This window comes from Salmo trutta, chromosome 35, assembly GCF_901001165.1.
Source record: "Salmo trutta chromosome 35, fSalTru1.1, whole genome shotgun sequence".
Taxonomy (NCBI): domain Eukaryota; kingdom Metazoa; phylum Chordata; class Actinopteri; order Salmoniformes; family Salmonidae; genus Salmo; species Salmo trutta.
Window position 1 is genome coordinate 17424151 of NC_042991.1, and position 27318 is coordinate 17451468.

At 44.3% G+C, this 27318-nt stretch overlaps 1 protein-coding gene across 2 annotated transcripts in view; it reads left to right on the forward strand.

The window, feature by feature from the left end:
- The first annotated feature begins 270 nt into the window (after window positions 1-270).
- The window catches only part of LOC115174746 (calcipressin-2), a 126840-nt gene continuing 99792 nt past the window's right edge, over window positions 271-27318 (forward strand). Inside the window, exons 1-2 of one of the 2 annotated variants that reach the window (XM_029733568.1) lie at window positions 271-469; window positions 3663-3880. In XM_029733568.1, coding sequence (XP_029589428.1) covers window positions 3665-3880 — 216 coding nt within the window. In that variant the 5' untranslated portion in view covers window positions 271-469; window positions 3663-3664. Of the gene's footprint in view, window positions 470-490; window positions 637-3662; window positions 3881-27318 lie in introns of those variants that run through there. The other variant, XM_029733569.1, reaches the window with a different exon arrangement.

Genomic DNA, 27318 nt, shown 5'->3' on the forward strand with positions numbered 1-27318 from the left:
TGACACCAATCATTAGCTTACCTTTACAAATACGTTTCGTGCTCTGGCATCTGATTGTCAAATACCCACTGCACATTCTTTGCGTAGCCTATGACCGCAGTAAATGTCATCAGACATGTTTGATTTGATTCTACATGAAGCCAGCAAACACCACACCAGCCTGCATGTACGCGCGAAAGAAAGCGCTGACGTTCATTTGTAGTTTTTGTATTTAGACCCTCCGCTCGGGAGTAGCCGAGACTATTGGTCAAAGAATGCCCCCTGTGGTGATCGCTGTATTTCATTACTGGGTAACACAAATATAATTTGGATGCAGCAGGCCAGTCATTGGTGAGTCAAACTGTCTGCAAAAACGTCAGGATAATATCGGCTCGCAGCAGGAATGCAAGGTTGATTCACGAAGAAGAGTTAGGAGGTAGAGGCAACGCTGAAGACACGCCAGTCGGACCGATACACACTGCACATACAGGTAGAGAGAAGCGATGGCGACTCCGGTTTCGCAGATCGCGTTTCTGTAGGAAAATTGACAGTGATGCAAAGTGTCGCTTGCGTTGCATTGAAGCTATGGGGTGTGGATAGGGTAAAGTCAGCGGGGAGAAAGTGCTCTAACTTGCGAGAGAACGACTTTGAATAGAGGTTAGCCTACATTTGGGATTTTGTTAGCGATGCAACGGTGCTGACCTGCACAATTGGCTGCTTTTAGGATAACGTATGCTATGATATATTATTTTTCATAAATATACATCTGTTTAGTTTACCTTCAATTTATGTTGCTTGGCAAATTAGAGATGATGTTACTCCATTCCCCCAATTTAACACCTAGGATGCTTTAGTGACATTGACCGTTCTGAGACCGAAATACCAGCTGTCAATGCACTCACCTTCTTTAAACATGGTAGACAGCCACCATTGAGTCTTTTGTAACATTGCAGGCAGAATGGATTTATTGGCGAATACTGCTGCAATTGAAAGTAAAGTTTAAAAACCTCAAATTAGACTACTTGTCTATTATTCTTGAATTATTATTATTATTCAATGTTCAACAGCCTACATGAAAAGTACATGTAGCCAATAGATGTATCCTATTAGTAGTTTGTATCCGACCTGAGGTGGGCTGTCAGGTATGATTCGGCAATGCTTGACTTGGACCGACATAGATGCCGGTACTCGTTTTGGGTGCGGGGCTGTTTATATTAAGGTGCAGGAGCTCCACGATACTTTTCAACGAATCTTCTATAAGCGGAACAGGAGCTCAAGCCATAGAAAATGTGAAGTGCTGTTTGGCTACTCATGTCAAGCGCAGTGTTCGGGTGTTTCTCTCTTTCCCATGAGAAAGTTGTGGTTCTGACAGCAAAAGAGCGGGCCCTCCAGACATTTTCCCATCAACAGGTTGCTATTGGCTAAACCTCTGCAGATATGACTCATTGAAAGTCTGAACGAGTATGTTTGCCTCATGTTGTTGCTTTCCTGTGCGGTGTGGATTAGACATTCCTGATCTAACTGTTGCATAGACAGCCAGTAACTGGTTGGATTTTGTAATTACTGTAATATAAAGCATGCCTTTTCAATGTTTGTGTTGCATACGGTCATAACATTCAGTAATCAATATTGCACGGCACTTATTATAGATAATATTAACTATTGTAGCCTACATGTTTTTTTGTTGCACATTGATATGATGGTATGTTAGTGACTTCATTCATCAGGTGGTGTTCTGAGCAAAAGGTTATCATTATCAAGCCATGTGATGCTGGCTACATCACCACCACTATCATCCATATCTCTGTCTGTGCTCAGATAAGCATGTGTTTACCATCCAGCCATGAGGTCAGTGAAATGGAACTATTGACAATTGAAATATTCTACAATGGGCCAATCAATAATGCCTAATGATTTTAATCATTTACCTTGTGGTTTGTCGAATGTTCCTTGCCGCTTAGTTAGCATTAGTTAGTTTGCAGAACAGTAATTCGATGGTCAATTGATTGTGGTCCATTGATTGCATTGATAATGAGATATAATTGACATTAAGCCTTGTTTATCATTCAGATTATTTGAAAACTACAGTGCTTAATGTATTTAATCTGAATCCGTCATATTTCATCTGAAATGACGAGTAAAGAAGCATACAGGTGACAGACAGACTGACAGCACATCAAAGGCTGACTCACAGTTCTGAACGCATGAATGGAATACTGTGTCTGATTCATTCTATTCTCTAGGCCTGTTCCACTCTGACTGTCAAACACAGACCCATATCCCTTCAGCGGAGACAGACCGCAGAGACAAATGGCTGTGTGTGTGAGCGAAAGAGAGCGCATCCGTGTGTGTCCGAGAGAGAGAGCTAGCATCCGTGAGTGTGTGTGTGTGTGTGCAAGAGCATCTGTATGAGTGTGTGTGCGCGTGCTCTTGTTTTGGGCTCACTAACAGCCTTGTCTCAGATCACAGGGCACGCTTCTGATATTGAAATGAAATGAGGTCCTACCGGTCTGGAACACTTCAATTTAATCAAGTGCCCCAGCGATCTGTGCATTTCATTAGTTCTGCAGCTATTTATAGCAGCGTTTACACAGGCCAGGAATTATCCAGACAGCCTCTATCTATAGTCCTTTGTGTGTGTGACAGGTGATGGGCTATTGATCCTAAAATAACCATGTGGTGACAGTGCTGGCTTGCCGGTGGACTGGACATGTCAGGGTGTATTAATGACGGGAAGGTGTGACAAGTCCCTTGTTCCTCCACTTCTCCCGATCTCCTTCTCACCTCCACCTCCCTCCCTTCCTCTCTCCACTTTTATCTCTGTTCGACTCCCCTACTCCACCTCTCTCCATCCTCTACTCTACCCTCTCACCCTCCAATCATCCTCTCCTCTTTCCTACCACATCCCTCTCCTCCACTCCTCTCCATCTCTCCTCCTTCCATCCCCATTCCTTCCCCCATCACACCTCTGTGGGATTACCCATCCTAAACCCATCACCTAATCTTTTTGCCAGAATATTACTGACCTGGGCCAGAGATTAACATCTGTTGGCTGGGGTTTAGAGAGGTAAACACTCTCTTTCTCTATTCGCTCTCGCTCTGACTCTCTCTCTCTCTCTCTCTCTCTCTCTCTCTTTCTGACTCTCTTTCTCTGTCTGCCTGTCTGTCTCTCATTGTTGTTGTTTGAGTTTCCTGTGGAGTGTTTTAGAAGGCATCAGTAGTTGTGAGAGCAGAGAGAGTGTAAAACGACTCTATAACCAGTCTGATTAATCAGATCACCATTTCATCTGAATCATGCCAGGTGCACTTTAGATATATGGGAAAATATAGGTGATGGAGGTGGGGTACAGGGGGTCATAACCCAGATGATGTCATAGTAAAACAGCCTGGAAGGTTAAGCTCAGAACACATTTGTTATTCTAGGACATGAGCTAGAGATGCAAACCAACAGTGCAGGACTAGCTGTGTGTATTTAACTGAGTGAGTGTGAGCTCCATTTATTCAGTAACATCAGTGATCAGCTAGCCTTCCCATTGAACTGGTACGAAGGACAGTTTGACTGTCCACTTCCTTCCACCCTTGAAGCCACCATTACTCTCTGCAAGGATTCATCACAGCATTTGGACTGAGCTCACCTTCATCTCGCGCTCTCTCTCTCTCTCTCTTTCTCTCTCTGTCTCTAGCCATGAAGGGGGATCATTTATTTTCCAACCTGAGAAAAGCCACGTTCTACCAGCGGGTCTACCTACTGGGAGGAGAGGAGCTGCTGGTGCTGCAAAGCACTGTGGGAGTTTCCACGCTGGGTGACAGCTTCCATCAGATCACCGACTTCAACGACCTACCCACCTCCCTATTTGCCTGCAACGTGGACCAGTCTGTGTTTGAGGAGCAGGATGGCAAGGTAAGGTCAAACTACTCTCTTCTTATCTACGGGGAGAGAGTTGCACAATGCCCCCCTGCTATTTTCACTCAGGCCTAGTTTGTTCTCATTTGGCAACCCATCTGAGGAAAAGTGTGATTCAAGGTGATGAAATTGTAAAGGTCACATTGACCTTGTTTGTCCTCCTGGTCCATGCTTCTGCCACAGATCTTGTTATCTACTGTATGATTGTGTTCTTGGTGCTGTATTTGTGTGTTGTTGCCCTTTGGTCCCCATCGTAACGAAATAATGAATTCAAAACATATTGATTCACCACGCGGTCCTGTGTGGCTCAGTTGGTAGCTCATGGCGATTGCAGAGCGTCTGCTAAATGACTAAAATGTAAATGAAAAATATCAGTGGGGGTTTATCTTCTGAATAAATTAAATACATGTCTTATTGAGGGTAATTTGTCCTTGGCAAACAAACACAGCAAATATCTCTCTGACCTACTGCACTCCACTCTGTGGATGCCTGGCAGCCATTTTCTCCATTTATCTGGTCTGCTGATGGGTATCATGCCTCCCGGGCTGTCCTCGTACCCCACACTGCCCTCATAAACCACCATTACCCGGGCTCGACCTGTCAGGCCTGTTACGTCATCCAGTTCCCAGCTAAAGGTCAGATCAAGGGCGGCCATTCTGACGGGGGCTGGTCGTCCACTGTTCTGTAGCTCTTGCTATACATTCTTCTGAGCACCGTCTTGGCAGGCAGTGGTTTTGATATGTGGCTGAGGAGTCCTAAGAGATGTCCACAGAGCCATATGACTTGTCTGAAGTTCTATCTGCTGTTCATTAGGGAAGGGTTCTCTGAATCTCAGCATCTGAGGACAATGGTCGTCTTGAGTGTCAACACCGACTCTAGACCTTGACCTCTGCTCCCCCTTGTACATGAACTGACACACTTCTTGTTGTTCGTGAGATGAAAATAGTGAAGTCTACGAGAGAGTGAGTCCAGTCCACTCCCTCTGCTTTACCGCTGAATATGGACATACTTCCTCAGGCTTTCTCATCCAGAACTCTTGGTCCTGTTGTGGTGTGTGTGGGCCCCTCAGTGCTTTTGTGTCTGGAGCTGAGGTCATGTGAACAGACCAGAGGAACTGCACGAGACTGGTCTTTCTGCCCCTGCCCCCGTCCCAACCCCCACTCCATCCTCTTACCCTGCCCTAACCCCAGCTCCATCCTTGCCCCAACCCAGCCCTATAACCCAGCCCCAACCTCCATTCTCTGCCCCAGCCCCATACCCCAGCCTGCGTCAGTCAGAGCAGAAGCATTAGCTGGTCGGCCACCCCGCTGCTTTGAGCCTTATGCAGTGTGACAGATGCACCAGAAGCCATTCCTCCAGGACAGCGGCAGGCTAAAGGCGATCTATCACCCATCCCAGTCACATATCAAATGTTATTTGTCACATGCGTCGGATACAACAGGTGTGGACTTTACCGTGAAATGCTTACTTGCTAGCACTTTCCCAACAATTAAGAGTTAAAAAGTAAGAAAATGAGCAAATATGAAAGGATATAGTAACACAAAATATGAACACAATGTAATAAGGCTATATACAAGGAGTACCCAGTCAATGTGCTGGGGTATGAGGTGATATGAGGTATTATGTACAGGTAGGGGTAAAAGTGACTAGGCAATCAGGATAGCTAATAAACAAGAGTTGCAGCACTGTGTGTGTGTGTGTGTGTGTGTGAGTGTGGTGCCAATATGCATGAATTTTTGAGTGTGTGTGTGTGTTTGTAGTGTGTGTGTGTGTGTGTGTGTGTATGTTGGAGTGTCACTGTAGTATGTGTGATTGTGTGGGTAGAGACAGTGATTGTGCATAGAGCCAGTGCAAAAGAGTAAGGCCGTATGCTCTACCGTCTGTAGCGCCTTGCGGTCAGATGCCAAGCAGTTGACATACCAGGTGGTGATGCAGTCAGTCAAGATGCTCTCAATGGTGCAGCTGTAGAATGTTTTGAGGATCTGAGGGCCCATGCCAAATCTTTTCAGCCTCCTGATGGGGAAGAGGCGTTGTCGTGCCTTCTTCACGACTGTTGGTGCGTTTTGGACCATGACAGGTCCTTAGTGATGTCGACACCAAGAAACTTGCAGTTCTCGACCCGCTTCTCTACAGTCCGGTCGATGTGAATGGAGACGTGCTCGGGCCCTCCGTTTCCTGTAATCCACGATGAACTCCTTTGTCTTTCTGACGTTGAGGGAGAGGTTGTTGTACTGGCACCTCACTGCCAGGTCTCTGACCTCCTCCCTGTAGGCTGTCTCATCAGTGATCAGGCCTACCACTGTCATGTTGTCGGCAAACTAACCACGCACCCATGAGGGGCCCCCCGTGTTGAGGGTCAGCGTGGCGGATGTGTTGTTACCTACCCTTACCACCTGGGGGCGGCCAGTCAGGAAGTCCAGGATCCAGTTGCACAGGGAGGTGTTTAATCCCAGGGTCCTTAGTTTATGGTGTTGAACGCTGAGCTGTAGTCAATAAACAGCATTCTCACGTAGGTGTTCCTTTTGTCCAGGTGGGAAAGGGCAGTGTGGAGTGCAATAGAGATTGTGTCATCTGTGGATCTGTTGGCGGGGGTATGGGAATTACAGTAGGTCCATGGTGTCTGGGATGATGGTGTTGATGTGAGCCATTCAAAGCATTTCATGGCTTCAGATGTGATTGCTATGGGGCGATAGTCATTTACACAGGTTACCTTGGCACATGGTGGTCTGCTTGAAACCTGTAGGAATTACCAACTGGGTCAGGGAGAGGTTGAAAATGTCAGTGAAGACACTTGCCAGCTGGTCAGTGCATGCTCTCAGTACGTGTCCTGGTAATCCGTCTGGGCCTGCAGCCTTGAGAATGTTAACTTGTTTAAAGGTCTTACTCACATCCGCTACGGAGAGTGTGGTCACATGACTTGAGGGACGTCAATATGCATAAAACATACATGTGCTGCCATGACAACCAGTATAAGCATCACCATTCCAGTTCCCTCTATATAATGAGCCATGCTGAACCTGAACACCAGCCTGACAGGGAGGCACCACTCAGTACCTCTGCTTCTGCTGACTGACCTACCAGGATGAAATCAGTCCAACAGCACCTGGATGTTTCCCTGTCTGTTTTTCTTCCTGATTTGCCTCGCCGTCAAATTGCTTGACCCTTGTTGGCACGACCAGTGACGCGTAGTTTCTGTTTGTGGACCTGGGCCAGAATCAATTTAAGTTTCTGTGATAAGATTACCTTGATGGAAAGCCCTCCGTAATGAATCATGACTATTTATAGCTGCGTAGTGTTATTAGCTTGTTTCTATTAATAGTTAAGTCTGTCTGGGGAGTGGGGATGGAAAATCAGTCAGTCCTAAAGCCCCAGTGGACTGCAATGGAATTTGGAGTGTCATTGTTGGCCCTCTCAGTTCCAAGTTCTAACTACGTGATTTATCTCTGAATGTCCTCGCCGTTGAGGCTCCAGACTGTTTCCAGGACTAGGGGTTAGACAGCCACTTGTAGAGCTGAAGGCTGTTTGAACCAGAGCACCTCCAAGACTAATACTAAATGGCTGGAAGGATGGAATCCCTTCCATCTTTGTGCCACAGACCTTTTCCTCTAGTCCTTCACTGCTCAGGGTCTTTTCACAATCGATAGTATTGATTGTCAGCTTGGAAATGTCAAGGTACAGTGGAGGAGTCAGTATGATTCATAACCAGGGCGATGGGGACTGACTGACGTGGCATTGCAGCTGACAGTCTCCTGAACTCTCCCTGTCGTGTTCTGTCTTCTCCTTTTTTTAATGCTGCAACACGTTCCTGATTGCATCCCTTTTTATATTCTAAGTAAATATTTGTGCACAAATGTTGCATTTTAAAAACCTGTTATATTAAACAAAGTGCTATAGACCACATGGAAATGATAATAAACCAGATTTGTTATATGAATAAAGACAAAGTGCCAAAATACAGCATTTTGATGTGTCTCTGTGTATCCTCTGTGACTTCTAGGAAGATTTTAACCCACTTAACCCCAGAATGTTTTCACCATCATGGTAAAGCCTTAGTCGTTATTTTGTTGCTTTGACAAAGTCATTTCTGAAGATTATTATTTATTTCATGTGATTAGTGAATCATTTTAAGGTCCAAAAACAACAAGCTGTCCCTCATTTTAAGGTCAACCCTGTTACGTGAGCTGAACTCTCCTTTTAATATGGTGAAACTATAACTTTTTAAAATGTATATTTCTAAAGGAACATTGAACATGTAATAGTCAAATCACAGTGTGAAATCAGGTGAGCCGGTTCTACACTTTCTGTCAGTTTACTGGTGGAAAAGTGAGCAGATCGAGCAGAACAGGTCTACCCATAGACAGGCTATCATTTTGTTACAATTTTTTTATCTTTTTTGTGAAGCTTGCATTCAATTGCCTGCAATTGTGTGCAGCAGGGAGGGTGAAGTAAGACGAAGTCATCAACCCTGTTACGGTCAACCGTTACTTTATTTGGCACTTACTCTAGTCTTTTATTTTCTTGAGATGGGGAAAGTGTTTTTTTATTAACGTGAACATGTGCTCTTTATGACAATGTTAAAATAAGGTAAAATAAAAAAGTACTTACACTACTCAAAAGGAACCTAATTGGTGGAACGACCCAATTGTGTAGGTGTTAGTGTCTGATAGCAGCTTTAGCTGGGGTGGGAGAACACCTTGGATCAGTCTCTGAAAGGCAATGTGTAGGCTAGACCCTAGCCTAGCGTGTCCTCTGCCCCATACACTATTACAGCCAGGGTGCTGAAAGGGAGAGGGCTCAGAAATGCAACACCAATGGAAAGTTTCCCCCTTAATGGAAGGACGAAGTTGGCTATTAATGGGATGTCCGAAACAAGGAAGTAGCGGAAGAAAATAGCTGATTAATGGAGAAAAACTGGGTTGGGGTGTGACACCCTGACCGGTCAGTTCCTCTCTGAAGATCCCAAGTTTCCTGACAACATTGTAAGGAATCTAAATTTGAGGGAGCGGTTATGTAACCCGTCGTTTCTACTTTATATGGGCATATCACTTTTATGTGCCCAGCTACAAGTATGGCCTTTTACGCCGCATGGATAGTTTACTTAGACTAAGTACTCTGTGTGTGTCGACCCCCTACCCTATGATCCTGTCTGTTGCAAGGTTGGCCAAAGTTTAAGGAGATTAGCCGAAACAGTATCTGGGTAACAGGACACTGTGTTAAGAGTGCTGTATCAGACGGTTGCTCTCTGAACAACATTTATGGGGTGGCGGGAACAGAAAAAGTGCTGATGGTTTGCAGCAGAAAAGCATTAACATTCCTCCGTCTCCACTTTATTGAGTTAGCCAGCGAGGATACACACAGAGATTGAACTTTTTTGTTTTGAAGCCTTGTGGTTACAATAGAAAATATCCATGTACAGGAGACACTATCAATATGCAGTTTTAAAGACTGGTTTGACCAAACACCACAAAGTTCCATCCGAGTTAGCACCTCAAAGGTTACAATATACTGTATATGTGAAGATGGCTACACTGTAATATACTTCCTGTGTGGCCATCTTCAGTGACTGGGTAAGTTTCCTACTCTTTAGGGGAGTTGTTGACACCATTTTTGCGAACACAAGCGCATTGTGAATGAATGAGATCTATAATCCCTGTTTCATCTCTGACAGTGACTGAGGTCTGGAAATGGTTTGTCCTGCCTTGTGCCAAGGGTTTAGGTCCTCCCATTCACTGCTTATGTCACTCCTGTCTCTCTCTCTCTCTCTCTCTCTCTCTCTCTCTCTCTCTCTCTCTCTCTCTCTCTCTCTCTCTCTCTCTCTCTCTCTCTCTCTCTCTCTCTCTCTCTCTCTCTCTCTCTCTCTTTCTCCTTTCTCTTTCTCTTTCTCTTTCTCTCACTGTGTTTCTCTGTGTCTGTGTCCCCGCTCTGCCCCTGCTGAATTCTCAACATCCGCACCAGGCCTCAACTTTCTCACTTCATGTCCAACAAAAAATAAAATGTGATTTGGTTTGAACAATGCTTTCTCATCCTCTAGGCTGCAGATGCCTGCTGAATTAAATCCACTGTTGATATTTACTCTAAGTGTCCCTGTTAGAGGACGATGGTGCCATCACTGTCTCATTGCTGTCTCTTCTACACCAGGTACTATAGAAGGCTGGGTTTGGACGGAGCAAGGAGACTGCATTGTGTTTACCAATGGGGGCAGATTTGGGACATTGATGAGAAATCTGTGTTTGTCTGGGCAGCAGAATCAGAGTTCTTTCCTCACATCATTTTCTCTGATGCGGAGAAGGAAAGAGCTGCTGATGGTCCCCTCTGGTCCTACAGATGTACGATCTTAATTTGATCACCCTGTTGCAGGATAACTTTCCAACACAGGACATTTTAAACTTGTAATGTATTTGAGGTTTAAAAAGGCTTCTAAAGTTTGTAATTTCCACTTTAAAATCCCTTACGAAAAATGTTTAATCGCTACAAAAATGGCCATTAATTAGAATCCACATAATTCATATTTCCTGTTGCTGCAAGATTGTCCAGCTGTGGGCTCAAATTAAGATCCTACATCTGTATACATATGTTTCGATATCTATAGGTATCTTCTTGTGTGGTTTTAATTTTCTCCTTCATGCTGGACTCCTCTGCACAGAGATGATTCAAGCATCCTTTACATTATGCTGCTGTGTATAATAGGCTGTGGAATATTGATGGCAGTTCTCAGTATGTTCTGTGAGTCAATCAGTTAGGTGGACGCAGCAGTGAGATGTGTTTGTGCTGCTACCCAAGGCTGGAAATATATCCCATACTCCAAATATCTCTCCACCAGAGTTTGAGAATGCATCAGACTCTTATTGACTCTCTCACACTGCTCTCTCTTGCTCTCTCTCTAATTCTCGCTCTCTCTGACTCGCTCTACTTCTCTCTCCATCTCTCTCTTCTCCCTATCTCCTTAAAGAAAACGAGGAGCCTTTGCTCTGACAACAAAGCTAGTCAGAATGTCCTTTTAGAAGACCTTTGCAAACACATAGCGTAATTGGTTTTCAAAGATGCCAGCTTGTAAGGGTTTGCTGGGCCTTTTCCATTGCTTTCTCTCTCTATAATATGTTATGGTAATAGCATCTCGCCAGGATGAGAGAGAGAGAGTTGGATAGGAAAGGTCATTTATTTTCCTTCCCTTCAGGCTTTCTAAGTGAAAACTGTTTGTTATTTTATTTATTCACAATTCACAAAGTATTGCGTCTAATTACACTGGACAAAAATATAAACGCAACATGTAAAGTGTTGGTCCCATGTTTCATAAGCTGAAATAAAAGATCCCAGAATTTTTCCCTACACACAAAAAGCTTATTTCTCTAAATTTGTTTACATCCCTGTTAGTGAGCATTTCCCCTTTGCCAAGATAATCCATCCACCTGACAGGTGTGGCATATCAAGAAGCTGATTAAACAGCATGATCATTACACAGATGCACCTTGTTCTGGGGACAATAAAAGGCCATACTGAAATGTGCAGTTTTGTCAAACAACACAATGCCACAGATGTCTGCCACAGTTTTGAGGCAGCGTGCAATTGGCATGCTGACTGCAGGAATGTCCACCAGAGCTGTTGCCAGATAATTGAACGTTAATTTCTCTTCCATAAGCTGCCTCCAACATCGTTTTAGAGAATCTGGCAATACGTCCAACCGGCCTCACAACCGCAGACCATGTGTAACTATACCAGCCCAGGACCTCCACATCCTGCTTCTTCACCTGCGGGATCGTCTGAGACCAGCCACCCAGACAGCTGATGAAACTGAGGAGTGTTTCTGTCTGTAATAAAGCCTTTTTGTGGGGAAAAACTGTCTCCCATGCTGACCCACAGCTAGGGCCTAATGAATTTATTTAATTTGACTGATTTCCTGATATGAACTGTAACTCAGTAAATTTGTTTAAATTGTTGTATTTATATTTTTGTTCAGTAGAAATACTTTCACAACCACTTATCGTACTCTGTTTGCTGTGAACAGCAGATCTTCCTGGTGCCGTTTGTTTTGTTTTTTACTTCCTTGTTGATGCTGTAATTTATTCCTCTGGGAGCCTGTGCTGCTCACTCTTGCCCGGAGACACGGTTGAACGGTAATAGAAGTGACCTTTGTGTTGGGGCTGAAGGGATTTAGAGAGGGAAGGGGTGTGCGTGTGTGCATGTGTACGACAATAGGAGTGACCATCGTGGTGAGCTGAGCTAAAGAGACTGATCGGTACGGTGGGGACTAATAGATGTTGGTCCGCTGTGCACCATCTCTCTCACACACACACACACACACACACTAAAGCTAACACTCATGCTGAATGCACAGTCATATTGTGCTCTCTCTCATAGTCTTATTCACTCACATTATACTGAAGTCACTCACGCATCCCCCAGGAACACACACACGGTAGGTCTACTCTTTACCAAAGTCATGAAGCTTTAGCCTCAGGTAATGGGAGGAGAGACAGCCATTAACATCCAACCTCCAGTCATGATTAGTTACATAACACCCTGCTCTACCCTTCAGGTGACAGTATAGGTATCTGACATTCCAGGGCGATTCTAGGTAAACCTGGTCAAAAGGATTCTAGTATATTACCGCTTGATTTGAGTGATCACTCATTTGAGATCTCTAATGAACCTGTTCTGGGTTTATCGAAGGCTGCCAATGGGCACAGTGCACCCCACCATGCTCTGAGAACACATATCAGGCAATTGTTTGATATGGGCCATTATCTGAGGCAGCAAAAATAAAATACCTGTACGGGTCCCATTCATCTCGTGCAGACAGTCTCTGACACTTTCTCTGCAAACTTTCAGTCAGATTTATAACAAATAAAACAGCTGAAATGTGGTCAAGCTGAACAAATGAATGACACTAGATTAAGAATGCTGTCTGTTTGAGTGGATGTGTGTTGGAGGGGATGTGTGTTGGAGTGGATGTGTCTGTTTGAATGGATGTGTTGGAGTGGATGTGTGTTGGAGTGGATGTGTCTGTTTGAGTGGATGTGTGTTTGAGTGGATGTGTCTGTTTGAGAGGATGTGTGTTGGAGTTGATGTGTCTGTTTGAGTGGATGTGTCTGTTTGAGTGGATGTGTCTGTTTGAGTGGATGTGTGTTGGAGTTGATGTGTCTGTTTGAGTTGATGTGTCTGTTGAGTGGATGTGAGTTGGCGTTTAGTGACCGTGGGAAAAGGCTTACGAGAGATCTGACTCAAATCATCCTTGACGGTCTGGTTCCTAATGAAATGACAAATCATTGTAATTAAAAACACATTGCTGTATTTGCTTAGCTATCTCAACGACCTGGGAACAAGTCATTAATAAACTGAATTCAAAATCTGTTTTTTTATTTCTGGTGATATCTGAAAACAACTTGCAGTCTGTCTTCTGGGTTGGAAAGATTATCTAGCTTGTGCTAATGTTGTTGAAATGGATGATGTGCAGCTACACGCGCACACACACACACACACACACACACACACACACACACACACACACACACACACACACACACACACACACACACACACACACACACACACACACACACACACACACACACACACACACACACACACTGACTGGTTAATTATTAGCCTCAGGAGTCCTGTTGCTGTACCAGGTCTATAGTTTGTACACAAACTCAGTAACTGCAAACACTAATTCTGTGGAGAGAGAGATACCTTGCAATTCTGTTTGGTTCACTCTATCACAAAAGCTCAAGAACACCAGACAGCCAGTGATTGAATCAGAATCCTCTCAGGTGCTATGTGTATGCTTCTCAGCCCTCTAGAATCCTATGATGGTGACAAGGCTCTATCTTTTGAGACTGTCCTGTTATAGATGTCACATACTGGATGCGGTCTGCCACAAACAGGACACAACAATCTATTGTTCCCTTGTACAGTAAATCACAACAAAACTAATATCAACTCTGCCTATTGGCTTGGTGCCCTCTTCAAAAATACAAAACTGGTCAATTCTCCATAATATTATGTACATACTGTACTACAACCTTGTTGTAGAATAATTATAATGCTAGATTTTTCCATCGTCGGTTACTGTGGTATGAGGTCTGTATCATGTATGTACTGGCTGTGTGTGTGTGTGTGCACGCCTTGTTATTGTCATACCCTGCAATGTCTGTGAGGCGACGGTCACAAGGTCACACAGCGCTGCTGATTCCACAGCAAACGCTTCCGGGGGAAGCAAATATGGGACAGCTCTCAAATAGACCACACATACTCATCAATACTATCCAGTCATAGACTGCCACAGCTACTCATGGCTTTAGGCTTTTCATGTGGTGCTTCATGATGTAGTATGGAATGATATCGAATCTGTCCAGTAGACAAATATAAGCATCCACCAAATGATTGTATTATTAGAACGCATTGACTGGAAATAGCAGAGTTTTCAGCTGTAAGGGAGTCATGGTATTGTGCTGGTAGTGGAGGAGATGGCAGTTTTCAGCTGCAAGGGAGTCATGGTATTGTGCTGGTAGTGGAGGAAATGGCAGATGTTTTCAGCTGTAAGGGAGTCATGGTATTGTGCTGGTAGTGGAGGAAATGGCAGAGTTTTCTGAAGTATTTGTTGGGTAAGAGCAGGGTTTCTTCTGGATCAAAAAGTGGCTTAGGTTGTAGGTGTGGATGGGGGGGCGTGTGGTAATGGGTGTGGTGGTCTTTTGGCAGGCTGAATTTGGTCCAGGCCCTGGGCAAGAACATTTTAGAGGTCCCTGTCTTGGCAGGGGTGCTGTTTTAAAGTAAATGTCCTGCAATTCTATCCATTTTGCCATGGAGCTGAGAGAGAACAATGCTGTTTTAATCCTAATTTCCTGCATTATCTTTGTCCATTATCTCTTCAACATACTTTGTATCAGTTTATTTATTTTTGTCCCCAAAATTATTTAATTTTTTTTTACTGTTTGGACTTAGGTGGCCCACCCAAGACGTGTGTGTGTGTGTGTGTGTGTGTGTGTGTGTGTGTGTGTGTGTGTGTGTGTGTGTGTGTGTGTGTGTGTGTGTGTGTGTGTGTGTGTGTGTGCGCGCGTGCGCGCGCGCGCGTGTGTGTGTGTGCGTGCATGTGCTGGCAGCTTCCTGCCCTGCTCCAGTGCGAAGGAAAGTAGATGGAAATATCCAGTGAGTGAGCATCCCTCTGGCCCAGGGCTGATAGCTAGGCCATAATCACCTCCACAGAGCAGACTACAGGAAGTGGCTCGCACTCACAACCTTCACCTCTGGGAGCTGTGTGTGTGTGTGAGCTCTCCTAGGTCCTGAATAACAGCTTCCTGAGACAGACATACAGTATACATCATATTAACACACACACTGATGCACGACTGTGCACACTATACACACACACATACTGACTCTGGGGAGCTGACATAGGGATATGTCTTGATTGTCTTTTCGATAAGGATATGTATTGATTGGCTTTTCGATAAGGATATGTATTGATTGTCTTTTCGATAAGGATATGTATTGATTGTCTTTTCGATAAGGATATGTATTGATTTTCTTTTCGATAAGGATATGTATTGATTGTCTTTTCGATAAGGATATGTATTGATTGTCTTACCTATTGTGATTGGATTTGTGCAGTAAAACCCTCCAATTTAGTAAAATGTTGTTTTGAGTTGAACTGCTATTGATTTTTGTCCAATCTTGTTAAATGAAAGCTTTTTAATATTTAGAGGCAGAGAATGAGAGAAATACAATGAGAGAAATAGGGAGACAAAGCAGGGTGGGAAGAGTAAGAGGGGGAGGAGACGGGGATAGAGGGAGGAGGAGGTGTGTGTGTGTGTGTGTTCTTGGCTGCTGACGCACATGGCAGGGCGTCGCTCAGTGTCAGCACGTCGTCAGACTCCGGCCCTGCAGGGTGACTGGCGCTACCTCTGGGCCCTGGGGGGCACAGTCACAGATGCTGTGCCACAGCCCTAACAGGCATGAAGCACAAACGGGCGTACACAGACACATGAATACATGCACACAAATGCACACGCACGCATGCAGACACGAACCCAAGAATGCACGCACGCACACACACACACACACACACACACACACACACACACACACACACACACACACCCCTTCCTAGTTTCCAACCCCTTAGGCTACCAGCTGGGGAGCAGGGAAAACACTGTGGGGCTGTCAGGCTGGGAGGAGAGGAGGATGATAATGGGGGGAGGGAGGGAGGCTGTGGGGTGGGGGTGGGGGTGGGGGGAGTGGAGTGAGCCTATCCAACCCAACCCTGCTATGTTCTTGTTGTTGTAACATTGTAATGCCATATCTTTCTGGAGCCATGCCATTCTGTTTCAGAGCTCTGTGGAATGCATTCTGGGCCGGAGCACCAGGTGGCAGGCTTGTCTGGAACAGAGTTGGCATGCTTTACTGGTCACCTGAGTAGCTCTCGCAGTAGATAGCTGATCACCTCAAACACAGAGATCAACACAGCTCTGATGCTGTCATCATGTAAGCTCATGTAGACTCGATCAAAATGGCTTCCTCCTGAAAGACTGTTTAGCACTGGGTTTTATACAACCGTCTGATAACAATTTGTAAGGAATGACAAATCCGTGTGGTTCAGTCCAAATGCCATGCCATTTAGTCATGTTGAAAGTATATGTTCCTCAGAGTCTAGTGGAAACTCCCTGAGACCTCCTGTATAGAAAGGGAGACATGAGGAAAACATAGACTCTGTGGTGCACATGGAGATGTGCTGTGTTTCAGAGTATGACATGGCTGGGAACTAGACTAGGGTTGTAGTTCTGCTGGACTCTCCGTAGCTATGTTCAGGCAATTGGACTCCTTTAGAAATGACAGCCCATGCTTACGCAGTTCTACTTGTGGGAGGAGTCTACCTAGCTAATAGCTCTGTGGTTTTACAGTATCCCAAACCGTTCGGTGGTTTTACAGTATCCCAAACCGTTCTGTGGTTTTACAGTATCCCAAACCGTTCGGTGGTTTTACAGTATCCCAAACCGTTCGGTGGTTTTACAGTATCCCAAACCGTTCGGTGGTTTTACAGTATCCCAAACCATTCGGTGGTTTTACAGTATCCCAAACCATTCGGTGGTTTTACAGGATCCCAAACCATTCGGTGGTTTTACAGGATCCCAAACCATTCGGTGGTTTTACAGTATCCCAAACCGTTCGGTGGTTTTACAGGATCCCAAACCGTTCGGTGGTTTTACAGTATCCCAAACCGTTCGGTGGTTTTACAGTATCCCAAACCGTTCGGTGGTTTTACAGTATCCCAAACCGTTCGGTGGTTTTACAGTATCCCAAACCGTTCGGTGGTTTTACAGTATCCCAAACCATTCGGTGGTTTTACAGTATCCCAAACCATTCGGTGGTTTTACAGGATCCCAAACCATTCGGTGGTTTTACAGGATCCCAAACCATTCGGTGGTTTTACAGTATCCCAAACCATTCGGTGGTTTTACAGGATCCCAAACCATTCGGTGGTTTTACAGTATCCCAAACCGTTCGGTGGTTTTACAGTATCCCAAACCGTTCGGTGGTTTTACAGTATCCCAAACCGTTCTGTGGTTTTACAGTATCCCAAACCGTTCAGTGGTTTTACAGTATCCCAAACCGTTCTGTGGTTTTACAGTATCCCAAACCGTTCTGTGGTTTTACAGTATCCCAAACCATTCGGTGGTTTTACAGTATCCCAAACCATTCGGTGGTTTTACAGTATCCCAAACCATTCGGTGGTTTTACAGTATCCCAAACCATTCGGTGGTTTTACAGTATCCCAAACCATTCGGTGGTTTTACAGTATCCCAAACCATTCGGTGGTTTATTGTCCATGGAAAAGATTTGATTTGAAGTCCAGGCTAGGATCCAGTTTGGATTGAATTCCACTAGTGTTTGTTGTTTAAGTCCAGTGTGTTCCTGCTCTGTGTAACTCAAAGGAGGGCTGTGTTGTTGCTCAATCAGTCACTTATCACAATGAGGAGGAACATTGCAACATCCGGCTCCAGGCCCCCGACATGGATACAAGGAGAGAGAGAGAGGCTGATGGGACCAGCTGGATGCAGCTGTGTGTGTGTGTGTGTGTGTGTGTGTGTGTGTGTGTGAGAGAGACCAGGACATACTGTACAGTGCAATGGTCTGACCTGCCCTCTGTGCTTTGTGGTGGAGTGTAGACATTTATTAGCTGTAAAGTAGCAGAGGGATAGTTTGTTTTAACTATACCCTACAATGGCCTTTAACTGGCCACTGTTGTCACTGCTGAGAGAGAGAGAGAGAGAGAGAGAGAGAGAGAGAGAGAGAGAGAGAGAGAGAGAGAGAGAGAGAGAGAGAGAGAGAGAGAGAGAGAGAGAGAGAGAGAGAGAGACCGGATCCAGCCAGCCAAGGTTAATCAGGCCTATTGAGCTGGACTACAGTGATGATGAGCCTGGTAGAGTTATGGAAATCTCCTGCAACATCATCTTACATGCTCAGGTTGGGTTAGGAACATCATTCTCAGTGGCACGTTATAAACTAGTTCCTTACACCATTCATTCATGTAGCATTACATCCGGTCCTGTATAGCCAGGCAGACAGGCCCTGGGGGGATGCAACAGTATGACTCATAGAGTCTCTGTGGGTTAGCCCAGTGTAAGACAAGGGTACAGGTAATAGGCAGGCACCAGGGTATATTTAGCTCCTGAACTGAGACCTGAAGACAAAAATAGCCTCAGAATGGAGGGGTTCTGCAGACTTCCTAGTAGGGAATGCATCAAAGGCTTGCATGAACATGGTGACTACGAAACAGCTTAGCCATTGAGTGCAGTTAAATATGTTTCTGTGCTTATTCACATTTAGCTTTGTATTATCTGGCCAGGCTGGCAGACTTTCATTTAGCTTTGTGTTATCTGGCCAGGCTGGTAGACTTACATTTAGCTGTGTGTTATCTGGCCAGGCTGGTAGACTTACATTTAGCTGTGTGTTATCTGGCCAGGCTGGTAGACTTACATTTAGCTGTGTGTTATCTGGCCAGGCTGGTAGACTTACATTTAGCTGTGTGTTATCTGGCCAGGCTGGTAGACTTACATTTAGCTTTGTGTTATCTGGCCAGGCTGGCAGACTTACATTTAGCTGTGTGTTATCTGGCCAGGCTGGTAGACTTACATTTAGCTTTGTGTTATCTGGCCAGGCTGGTAGACTTACATTTAGCTTTGTGTTATCTGGCCAGGCTGGCAGACTTACATTTAGCTGTGTGTTATCTGGCCAGGCTGGCAGACTTACATTTAGCTTTGTGTTATCTGGCCAGGCTGGCAGACTTACATTTAGCATTTCCTCCCCACTCCTTTCTGTTGGATGGGTTCTCTGCCTGTTCTGGAGGGAGAGAGGGAGAGAGCGAGAATAACGTCACCATTCTGCCTCGAAAGGAAAAGTTCTTTATGCAAGGTTGATGTCTTGATTTGCATGTACAGTGATTTAAGAAAGTTTAAAACTCACGTATTGGTGTCAATGGAGGATTTGGGCAAAAGTTGGTGTTCTGTTTCTTATCTATAAGTCTTGATGTAGGCCTAAAGTCTGGAGAAAAATTTTGAGTGGTAACATAGTTTGCTGCATCAGTTAGGTTGATGATGTTCACTGTATTTAGCTGTGGGAACTGGGGGCAGTGTAATATAGTACGCTGGGACATGAATAAACACCCATTGAGCATTTACTTTGTCTTCAGCCCTGCCTCATCTGTAAACCCTTGAAAGCTCAGCAGCCTCCGCTTGATTTTATTCCAGTTTATTTTTCCACGTCGCACAAATGCTTTACGAGTCTTGACAACCCAGAGCAATTCCTTTTGTGTTTATCCAAAAGCTTTCTGCCGGCTCGATAAATCAAATGTTTTGTGAGGTTGTTTCGTTTTATTTTCTTGTCAGTTTGTCCGAGCTAATTTATCTACCTCTTTTCCATCAGGAAATACAGACAGTCCACCTTAACTTAATAAGTACATTACTTAATAAGTACATCACTGATGGCTTTGTTATGGAAGGTTAGGCAATCGCTTCCTTTTAGGTGGTTGTAGAATTTAACGGAATTTGTATTTGTGGTCCTGGCAACTGGACCTTTTTCGGAACACCATTATTTTTGTCTTACTGAGATTTACTGTCAGGGCCCAGGTCTGGCAGAATCTGTGCAGAAGATCTAGGTGTTGCTGTAGGCTCTCCTTGGTTGGGGATAGAAGCACCAGATCATCAGCAAACAGTAGACATTTGACTTCAGATTCTAGTAGGGTGAGGCCGTGTGCTGAAGACTGTTCTAGTGCTCTTGCCAATTCGTTGATATACTTATATGTTGAAGAGGGTGGGTCTTAAGCTGCATCCCTGTCTCACCCCATGGCTCTCTGTCTGTCTGTCTGTCTGTCTGTCTGTCTGTCTGTCTGTCTGTCTGTCTGTCTGTCTGTCTGTCTGTCTGTCTGTCTGTCTGTCTGTCTGTCTGTCTGTCTGTCTGTCTGTTTCCGTCTATCTTTGTCTATCTCTCCTCTCCCACTTTCTCTCAATTCAATTCAGTTCAAAGAGCTTAATTGGCATGGGAAACGTATGTTAACATTGCCGAAGCAAGTGAAGTAGATAATATACAAAAGTGAAATAAACAATAAACTAATGAACAGTAAACATTACACTCACAGAAGTTCCAAAAGAATAAAGACATTACAAATGTTATATTATGTATATATACAGTGTTGTAACAATGTACAAATGGGTAAAGTACAAAAGGGAAAATAAATAAGCATAAATATAGGTTGTATTTACAATGGTGTTTTTTCTAAACTGGTTGACCTTTTCTTGTGGCAACAGGTCACAAATCTTGCTGCTGTGATATTTCACCCAGTAGATAATGGGAGTTTATCAAAATCGGGTTTGTTTTCGAATTCTTTGTGGATCTGTGTAATCTGAGGGAAATATGTGTCTCTAATATGGTCATACATTGGGCAGGAGGTTAGGAAGTGCAGCTCAGTTTCCGCCTCATTTTGGGGGCAGTGTGCAAATAGTCTGTCTTCTCTTGAGAGCCAGGTCTGCCTATGGCGGCATTTCTCAATAGCAAGGCTATGCTTACTGAGTCTTTACATCGTCAAAGCTTTCCTTAAGTCACAGTGGTCAGGTATTCTGCCACTGTGTACTCTTTGTTTAGGGCCGAATAGCATTCCAGTTTGCTCTGTTTTTTTGTAAATACTTTCCAATGTGTCAAGTAATTATCTTTTTGTTTTCTCATGATTTGGTTGGGTCTAATTGTGTTGCTGTCCTGGGGCTCTGTGGGGTGTGTTTGTGTTTGTGAACAGAGCCCCAGGACCAACTTGCTTAGGGGACTCTTCTCCATGTTCATCTCTCTGGAGGTGATGGCTTTGTTGTGGAAGGGTTGGGAATCGCTTCCTTTTAGGTGGTTGTAGAATTTCACGTCTCTTTTCTGGATTTTGATAATTAGTGGGTATCGGCCTAATTCTGCTCTGCATCCATTATTTGGTGTTCTACGTTGTATATTTTTGAAGAATTCTGCATGCAGAGTCTCAATTTGGTGTTTGTCCCATTTTGTGAATTCTTGGTTGGTGAGCGGACCCCAGACCTCACAACCATAAAGGGCAATGGGTTCTGTAACTGATTCAAGTATTTTTAGCCAGATCCTAATTGCTATGTCAAATTTTATGTACCTTTTGATGGCATAGAATGCCCTTTTTGCTTTGTGGAAATTACCTGTGGCGCTGATGTTTAGGCCGAGGTATGTATAGTTTTTTGTGTTCTCCAGGGCAGCGGTGTCTAGATGGAATTTGAATTTGTGGTCTTGGCAGTTGGACCTTTTTCGGAACACCATTATTTTTGTCTTACTGAGATTTACTGTCAGGGCCCAGGTCTGGCAGAATCTGTGCAGAAGATCTAGGTGTTGCTGTAGGCCCTTCCTTAGTTGGTGACAGAAGCACCAGATCATCAGCAAACAGTAGACATTTGACTTCAGATTCTAATAGGGTGAGGCCAGGTGCTGCAGACTTTTCTAGTGCCCTCGTTGATATATATGCTGAAGAGGGTGGGGCTTAAGCTGCATCCCTGTCTCACCCCACGGCCCTGTGGGAAGAAATGTGTGTGTTTTTTGCCTATTTTAACCGCACACTTGTTGTTTGTGTACATGGATTTTATAATGTCGTTTGTTTTTCCCCCAACACCACTTTCCATCAATTTGTATAGCAGACCCTCATGCCAAATTGAGTCGAAGGCTTTTTTGAAATCAGCAAAGCATGAGAAGACTTTGCTTTGTTTTGGTTTGTTTGTTTGTCAATTAGGGTGTGCAGGGTGAATGCGTGGTCTGTCGTACGATAATTTGGCAAAAAGCCAATTTGACATTTGCTCAGTACATTGTTTTCACTGAGGAAATGTACAAGTCTGCTGTTAATGATAATGCAGAGGATTTTCCCAAGGTTGCTGTTGACACATATCCCACGGTAGTTATTGGGGTTAAATTTGTCTCCACTTTTGTGGATTGGGGTGATCAGTCCTTGGTTCCAACTATTGGGGAAGATGCCAGAGCTAAGGATGATGTTAAAGAGTTTTAGTATAGCCAATAGGAATTTGTTGTCTGTATATTTGATCATTTCATTGAGGATACCATCAACATCACACACCTTTTTGGGTTGGAGGGTTTTTATTTTGTCATGTAGTTCATTCAAGGTAATTGGAGAATCCAGTGGGTTCTGGTAATCTTTAATAGTTGATTCTAAGATTTGTATTTGATCATGTATATGTTTTTGCTGTTCTTTATTATAGAGCCAAAAAGATTGGACAAGTGGCTTACCCATACAGCTTCATTTTAGATAGATAATTCTTCGTGTTGTTTGTTTAGTGTTTTCCAATTTTCCCAGAAGTGTTTAGAATCTATGGATTCTTCAATTACGTTGAGCTGATTTCTGACGTGCTGTTCCTTCTTTTTCCGTAGTGTATTTCTGTATTGTTTTAGTGATTCACCATAGTGAAGGCGTAGACTCAGGTTTTCCGGGTCTCTATATTTTTGGTTAGACAGGTTTCTCAATTTCTTTCTTAGATTTTTGCATTCTTCATAAAACCATTTGTCATTGTTGTTAATTTTCTTCGGTTTTCTATTTGAGATTTTTAGATTTGATAGGGAAGCTGAGAGGTCAACTATACTGTTAAGATTTTCTACTGCCAAGTTTACATCTTCACTATTACAGTGGAACGTTTTGTCCAGGAAGATGTCTAAAAGGGATTGAATTTGTTGTTGTCTAATTGTTTTTTGGTAGGTTTCCAAACTACATTCCTTCCATCTATAGGATTTCTTAATATTACTCAGTTCCTTTGGCTTTGATGCCTCATGATTGAGTATTGCTCTGTTCAAGTAGACTGTGATTTTGCTGTGGTCTGATAGGTGTGTCAGTGGGCTGACTGTGAACGCTCTGAGAGACTCTGGGTTGAGGTCAGTGATTAAGTAGTCTACAGTGCTACTGCCAAGAGATGAGTTATAGGTGTACCTACCATAGGAGTCCCCTCGAAGCCTACCATTGACTATGTATATATCCAGCGTGCGACAGAGCTGCAGGAGTTGTGACCTGTTTTTGTTGGTTATGTTGTCATATTTGTGCCTAGGGAGACATATGGGGGAGGGTATGCTGTCACCTCCAGGCAGGTGTTTGTCCCCCTGTGTGCTGAGGGTGTCAGGTTCTTGTCCGGTTCTGGTAGTTAGGTCACCACAGACTAGTACATGTCCCTGGGCCTGGAAATGATTGATTTCCCCCTCCAGGATGGAGAAGCTGTCTTCATTAAAGTATGGGAATTCTAGTGGGGGGATATAGGTAGCACACAGGAGGACATTTTTCTCTGTTAAGATCATTTCCTTTTGAATTTCTAGCCAAATGTAAAATGTTCCTGTTTTCATTCATTTAATAGAGTGGGTTGGGTCTGCTATATAACAAATTAGCATACCCCCTGAGTCCCTTCCCTGTTTCACACCTGGTAGTTTGGTGGATGGGACTACCAGCTCTCTGTAATCTAGAGGGCAACCAGTGGGTCCGTCTGCGCTATACCAGGTTTCTTGTAGGATGGCCATGTCTGTATTTCCGATTTCTTTGATGAAGTCCAGGTTCCTGCTCTTTAGGCCAAAGGCAGATGACCTCAGGCTTTGCATATTCCAGGATGAGATACTGAAGGCTTTGTGTTCCATAAAGTGTCCAATGTTGTTTGTCGTTTGGTTTTGCCTCACTCCAGTAAGTGTGAGCAGAGCCTGCTGAGCATCTGGTACATGCCATTGGCTTGGGCTAGTGTAAGAGTGGGGGTTGGGCCTGTTTGCCCGCTCACGGCCTGGGCATATGTGGGACTTCCATGTTGAGGCCCTCTTTGCGAGAGTGGGGGGCATGGGGTGGGCAAGAGGGGCATAGGTCTGATCTGAGGGGGCCTAAATGGGATGTGGGCATGGTTGACTTGGGGGGATGATGGTTGGATGGGGTGTGTATGTGGCTGGTGGTGTTGTGGTCTGGATGTAAGTCCTCTTGGCGTGGGTCCTCTATGTGTAGGTCCAGGGGGGGTCCCGCAGGTCTGGGAGAGTGTCTCGCTGGTCTGGGAGAGTGTCTTGCTGGTCTGGGCGGGGTGTCTGTTGATCTGTTGCTCCTGTGTGAAGTGTTGGGGCTGCGTTTGAGAGCGATGTTCTTTAGGGTCCGGGCGAAGATGGGCACTGCTGCCTTGTATAGGTGGACCTGGTCGTAAAGGCTGTTCAAGTCCAGGGTGGAGTATTCTGTGCTGGGAGGTTGACTTTCCGCTTGGGGTTGCTCGTCTGTGGGGTTATATAATGAAGAGGTCTGGTTCTGACCCGCTCGGGGTGGGGGTATCTTTCTCAAGGGAGAGCTTCTCCTGCTGAGCTAATTCTTTGATTAGGTGAAAGTCCAGATGAAACTGTTTGGTGTTGCCCTGTACCAATACTGTTCCAGACTTATAGAGATTTATATTAGCTGACTCAGAGTCCTCATTGTCTAATATCCTGAGTTTCCACCCCTCGTTAACACCCCCCCCCCTTAACAGAGGGGTAGTGTGTTAATATAGCACTGTGCCATGCCAGGGGATGGTCTGAGAAGATTAAGTTGCTTATGTTCTCATTTTTCTAAGTCAGCAAAAAGTGTCTCTTGATTTTCCATAAGGACCTCCATTTTGCACTCTTTTCTTGCCTTACCATTTTTACATACAGAGGGTACTGTATTTTAATTACCTCTGAACAGCGGGAAGCAGCTTCAAAGCCCTCTGCATTTGGTTGGGGTAGCCTGTTTGATTCTCCTGCCATTGTTGGGCTAAAGGCTCTGACACCTCTCACATGACACCTCTCACATGACACGTCAGTGCTAATTAAAGTTGTATCTCCTTGTCCTAGCAGGCTTGCTAGTCCAACTCAGCATTCAGTCCACATAAAGTAAAATATATCATTGTAATGTATTTTGAATATAAAATATGGCTTCAGACTAAACATTACTCACTCAGTTCCAGCATTTGCTGTATAGCTTGGGCCTTCCAGGTAATTCTGTAATTCTGTCCAAAATCAGGTTGTAGGTTTTTGAGTTTTGATCTGGAGTGAAGGTTATGCTGTAGAGGGTAGAATCCTGTACATGTCCCTGCCAAAAAAATCTAAGTTTATCTAACTCCAAATCTATATTTTTCCAAGAACATGCTGAAAAATGCAGGAGCTCACCTGGTCATGACCTCTCCTCGCTCTCTCCTGTCTCTCTCTCTCTCTCTCTCTCTCTCTCTCTCTCTCTGTCTCTATCTTCTTTCTCTCTGTCTCTCTCTGTTTCTCTGTCTATCTGCTCTCTCTCTGTGTCTCTCTATCTGTCTACTCTCTCTCTGTGTGTCTCTCTCTCTCTGTGTCTCTCTCTCTGTCTCTCTTCTCTCTGTGTCTCTCTTTCTGTCTCCCTATCTTCTCTCTCTGTCTCTGTCTCTCTCTACAGTCTCTTTGTCCATCTTCTCTCTCTCTGTCTCTGTTTCCATCTTCTCTCTCTCTGTGTCTCTCTCCTACATATATTCTCTCTCCGCTCTCTATATATACTCTCTCTCTCTCTCTCTCTTTCTCTCTCCCCGTCTCTCTCTATATACAGTTGAAGTCAGAAGCTTACAGAGCCATTAAAACTAGTTTTTCAACCACTCCACAAATTTCTTGTTAACAAACTGTAATTTTGGCAAGTCTGTTAGGACATCTACTTTGTGCATGACACAAGTAATTTTTCCAACATTTGTTTACAGACAGATTATTTCACTTATAATTCACTGTTTCACAATTCCAGTGGGTCAGAAGTTTACATACACTAAGTTGACTGTGCCTTTAAACAGCTTGGAAAATTCCAGAAAATTATGTCATTGCTTTATAAGCTTCTGATAGGCTAATTGACTAATAGGCTAATCATTTGAGTCAACTGAAGGTGTACCTGTGGATGTATTTCAAGGCCTACCCTCAAACTCAGTGTTTTCTTGCTTGACATCATGGGAAAATCAAAATAAATCAGCCAAGACCACAGAAAGAATATTGTAGACCTCCACAAGTCTCGTTCATCCTTGGGAGCAATTTCCAAACACCTGAAGGTACCACGTTCATCTGTACAAACAATAGTACGCAAGTATAAACACCATGGGACCACGCAGCCGTCATACCACTCAGGAAGGAGACGCGTTCTCTCTCCTAGAGATTAACGTACTTTGGTGCAAAAAGTGCAAATCAATCCCAGAACAACAGCACAGGACCTTGTGAAGATGCTGGAGGAAACCGGTACAAAAGTATCTATATCCACAGTAAAACAAGTCCTATATCGACATAACCTGAAAGGCCACTCAGCAAGGAAGAAGCCACTGCTCCAAAACCGCCATAAAAAAGCCAGACTACGGTTTGCAACTGCACATGGGGACAAAGATTGTACTTTTTGGAGAAATGTCCTCTGGTCTGATAAAACAAAAATAGAACTGTTGGCCATAATAACCATCATTATGTTTGGAGGAAAAAGGGGAGGGGGCTTGCAAGCTGAAGATAACCATCCCAACCGTGAAGCATGGGGGTGGCAGCATCATGTTGTGGGGTGCTTTGCTGCAGGAGGGACTGGTGCACTTCACAGAATAGATGGCATCATGAGGGAGGAAAATTATGTGGATATATTGAAGCAACATCTCAAGACATCAGTCAGGAAGTTAAAGCTTGGTCGCAAATGGATCTTCCAAATGGACAATGACCTCAAGCATACTTCCAAAGTTGTGGCAAAATGGCTTAAGGACAACAAAGTCAAGGTATTGGAGTGGCCATCACAAAGCCCTGACCTTAATCCTATAGAAAATTTGTGGGCCGGACTGAGAAAGTGTGTGTGAGCAAGGAGGCCTACAAACCTGACTCAGTTACACCAGCTCTGTCAGGAGGAATGGGCCAAAATTCACCCAATTTATTGTGGGAAGCTTGTGGAAGGCGACCCGAAACGTTTG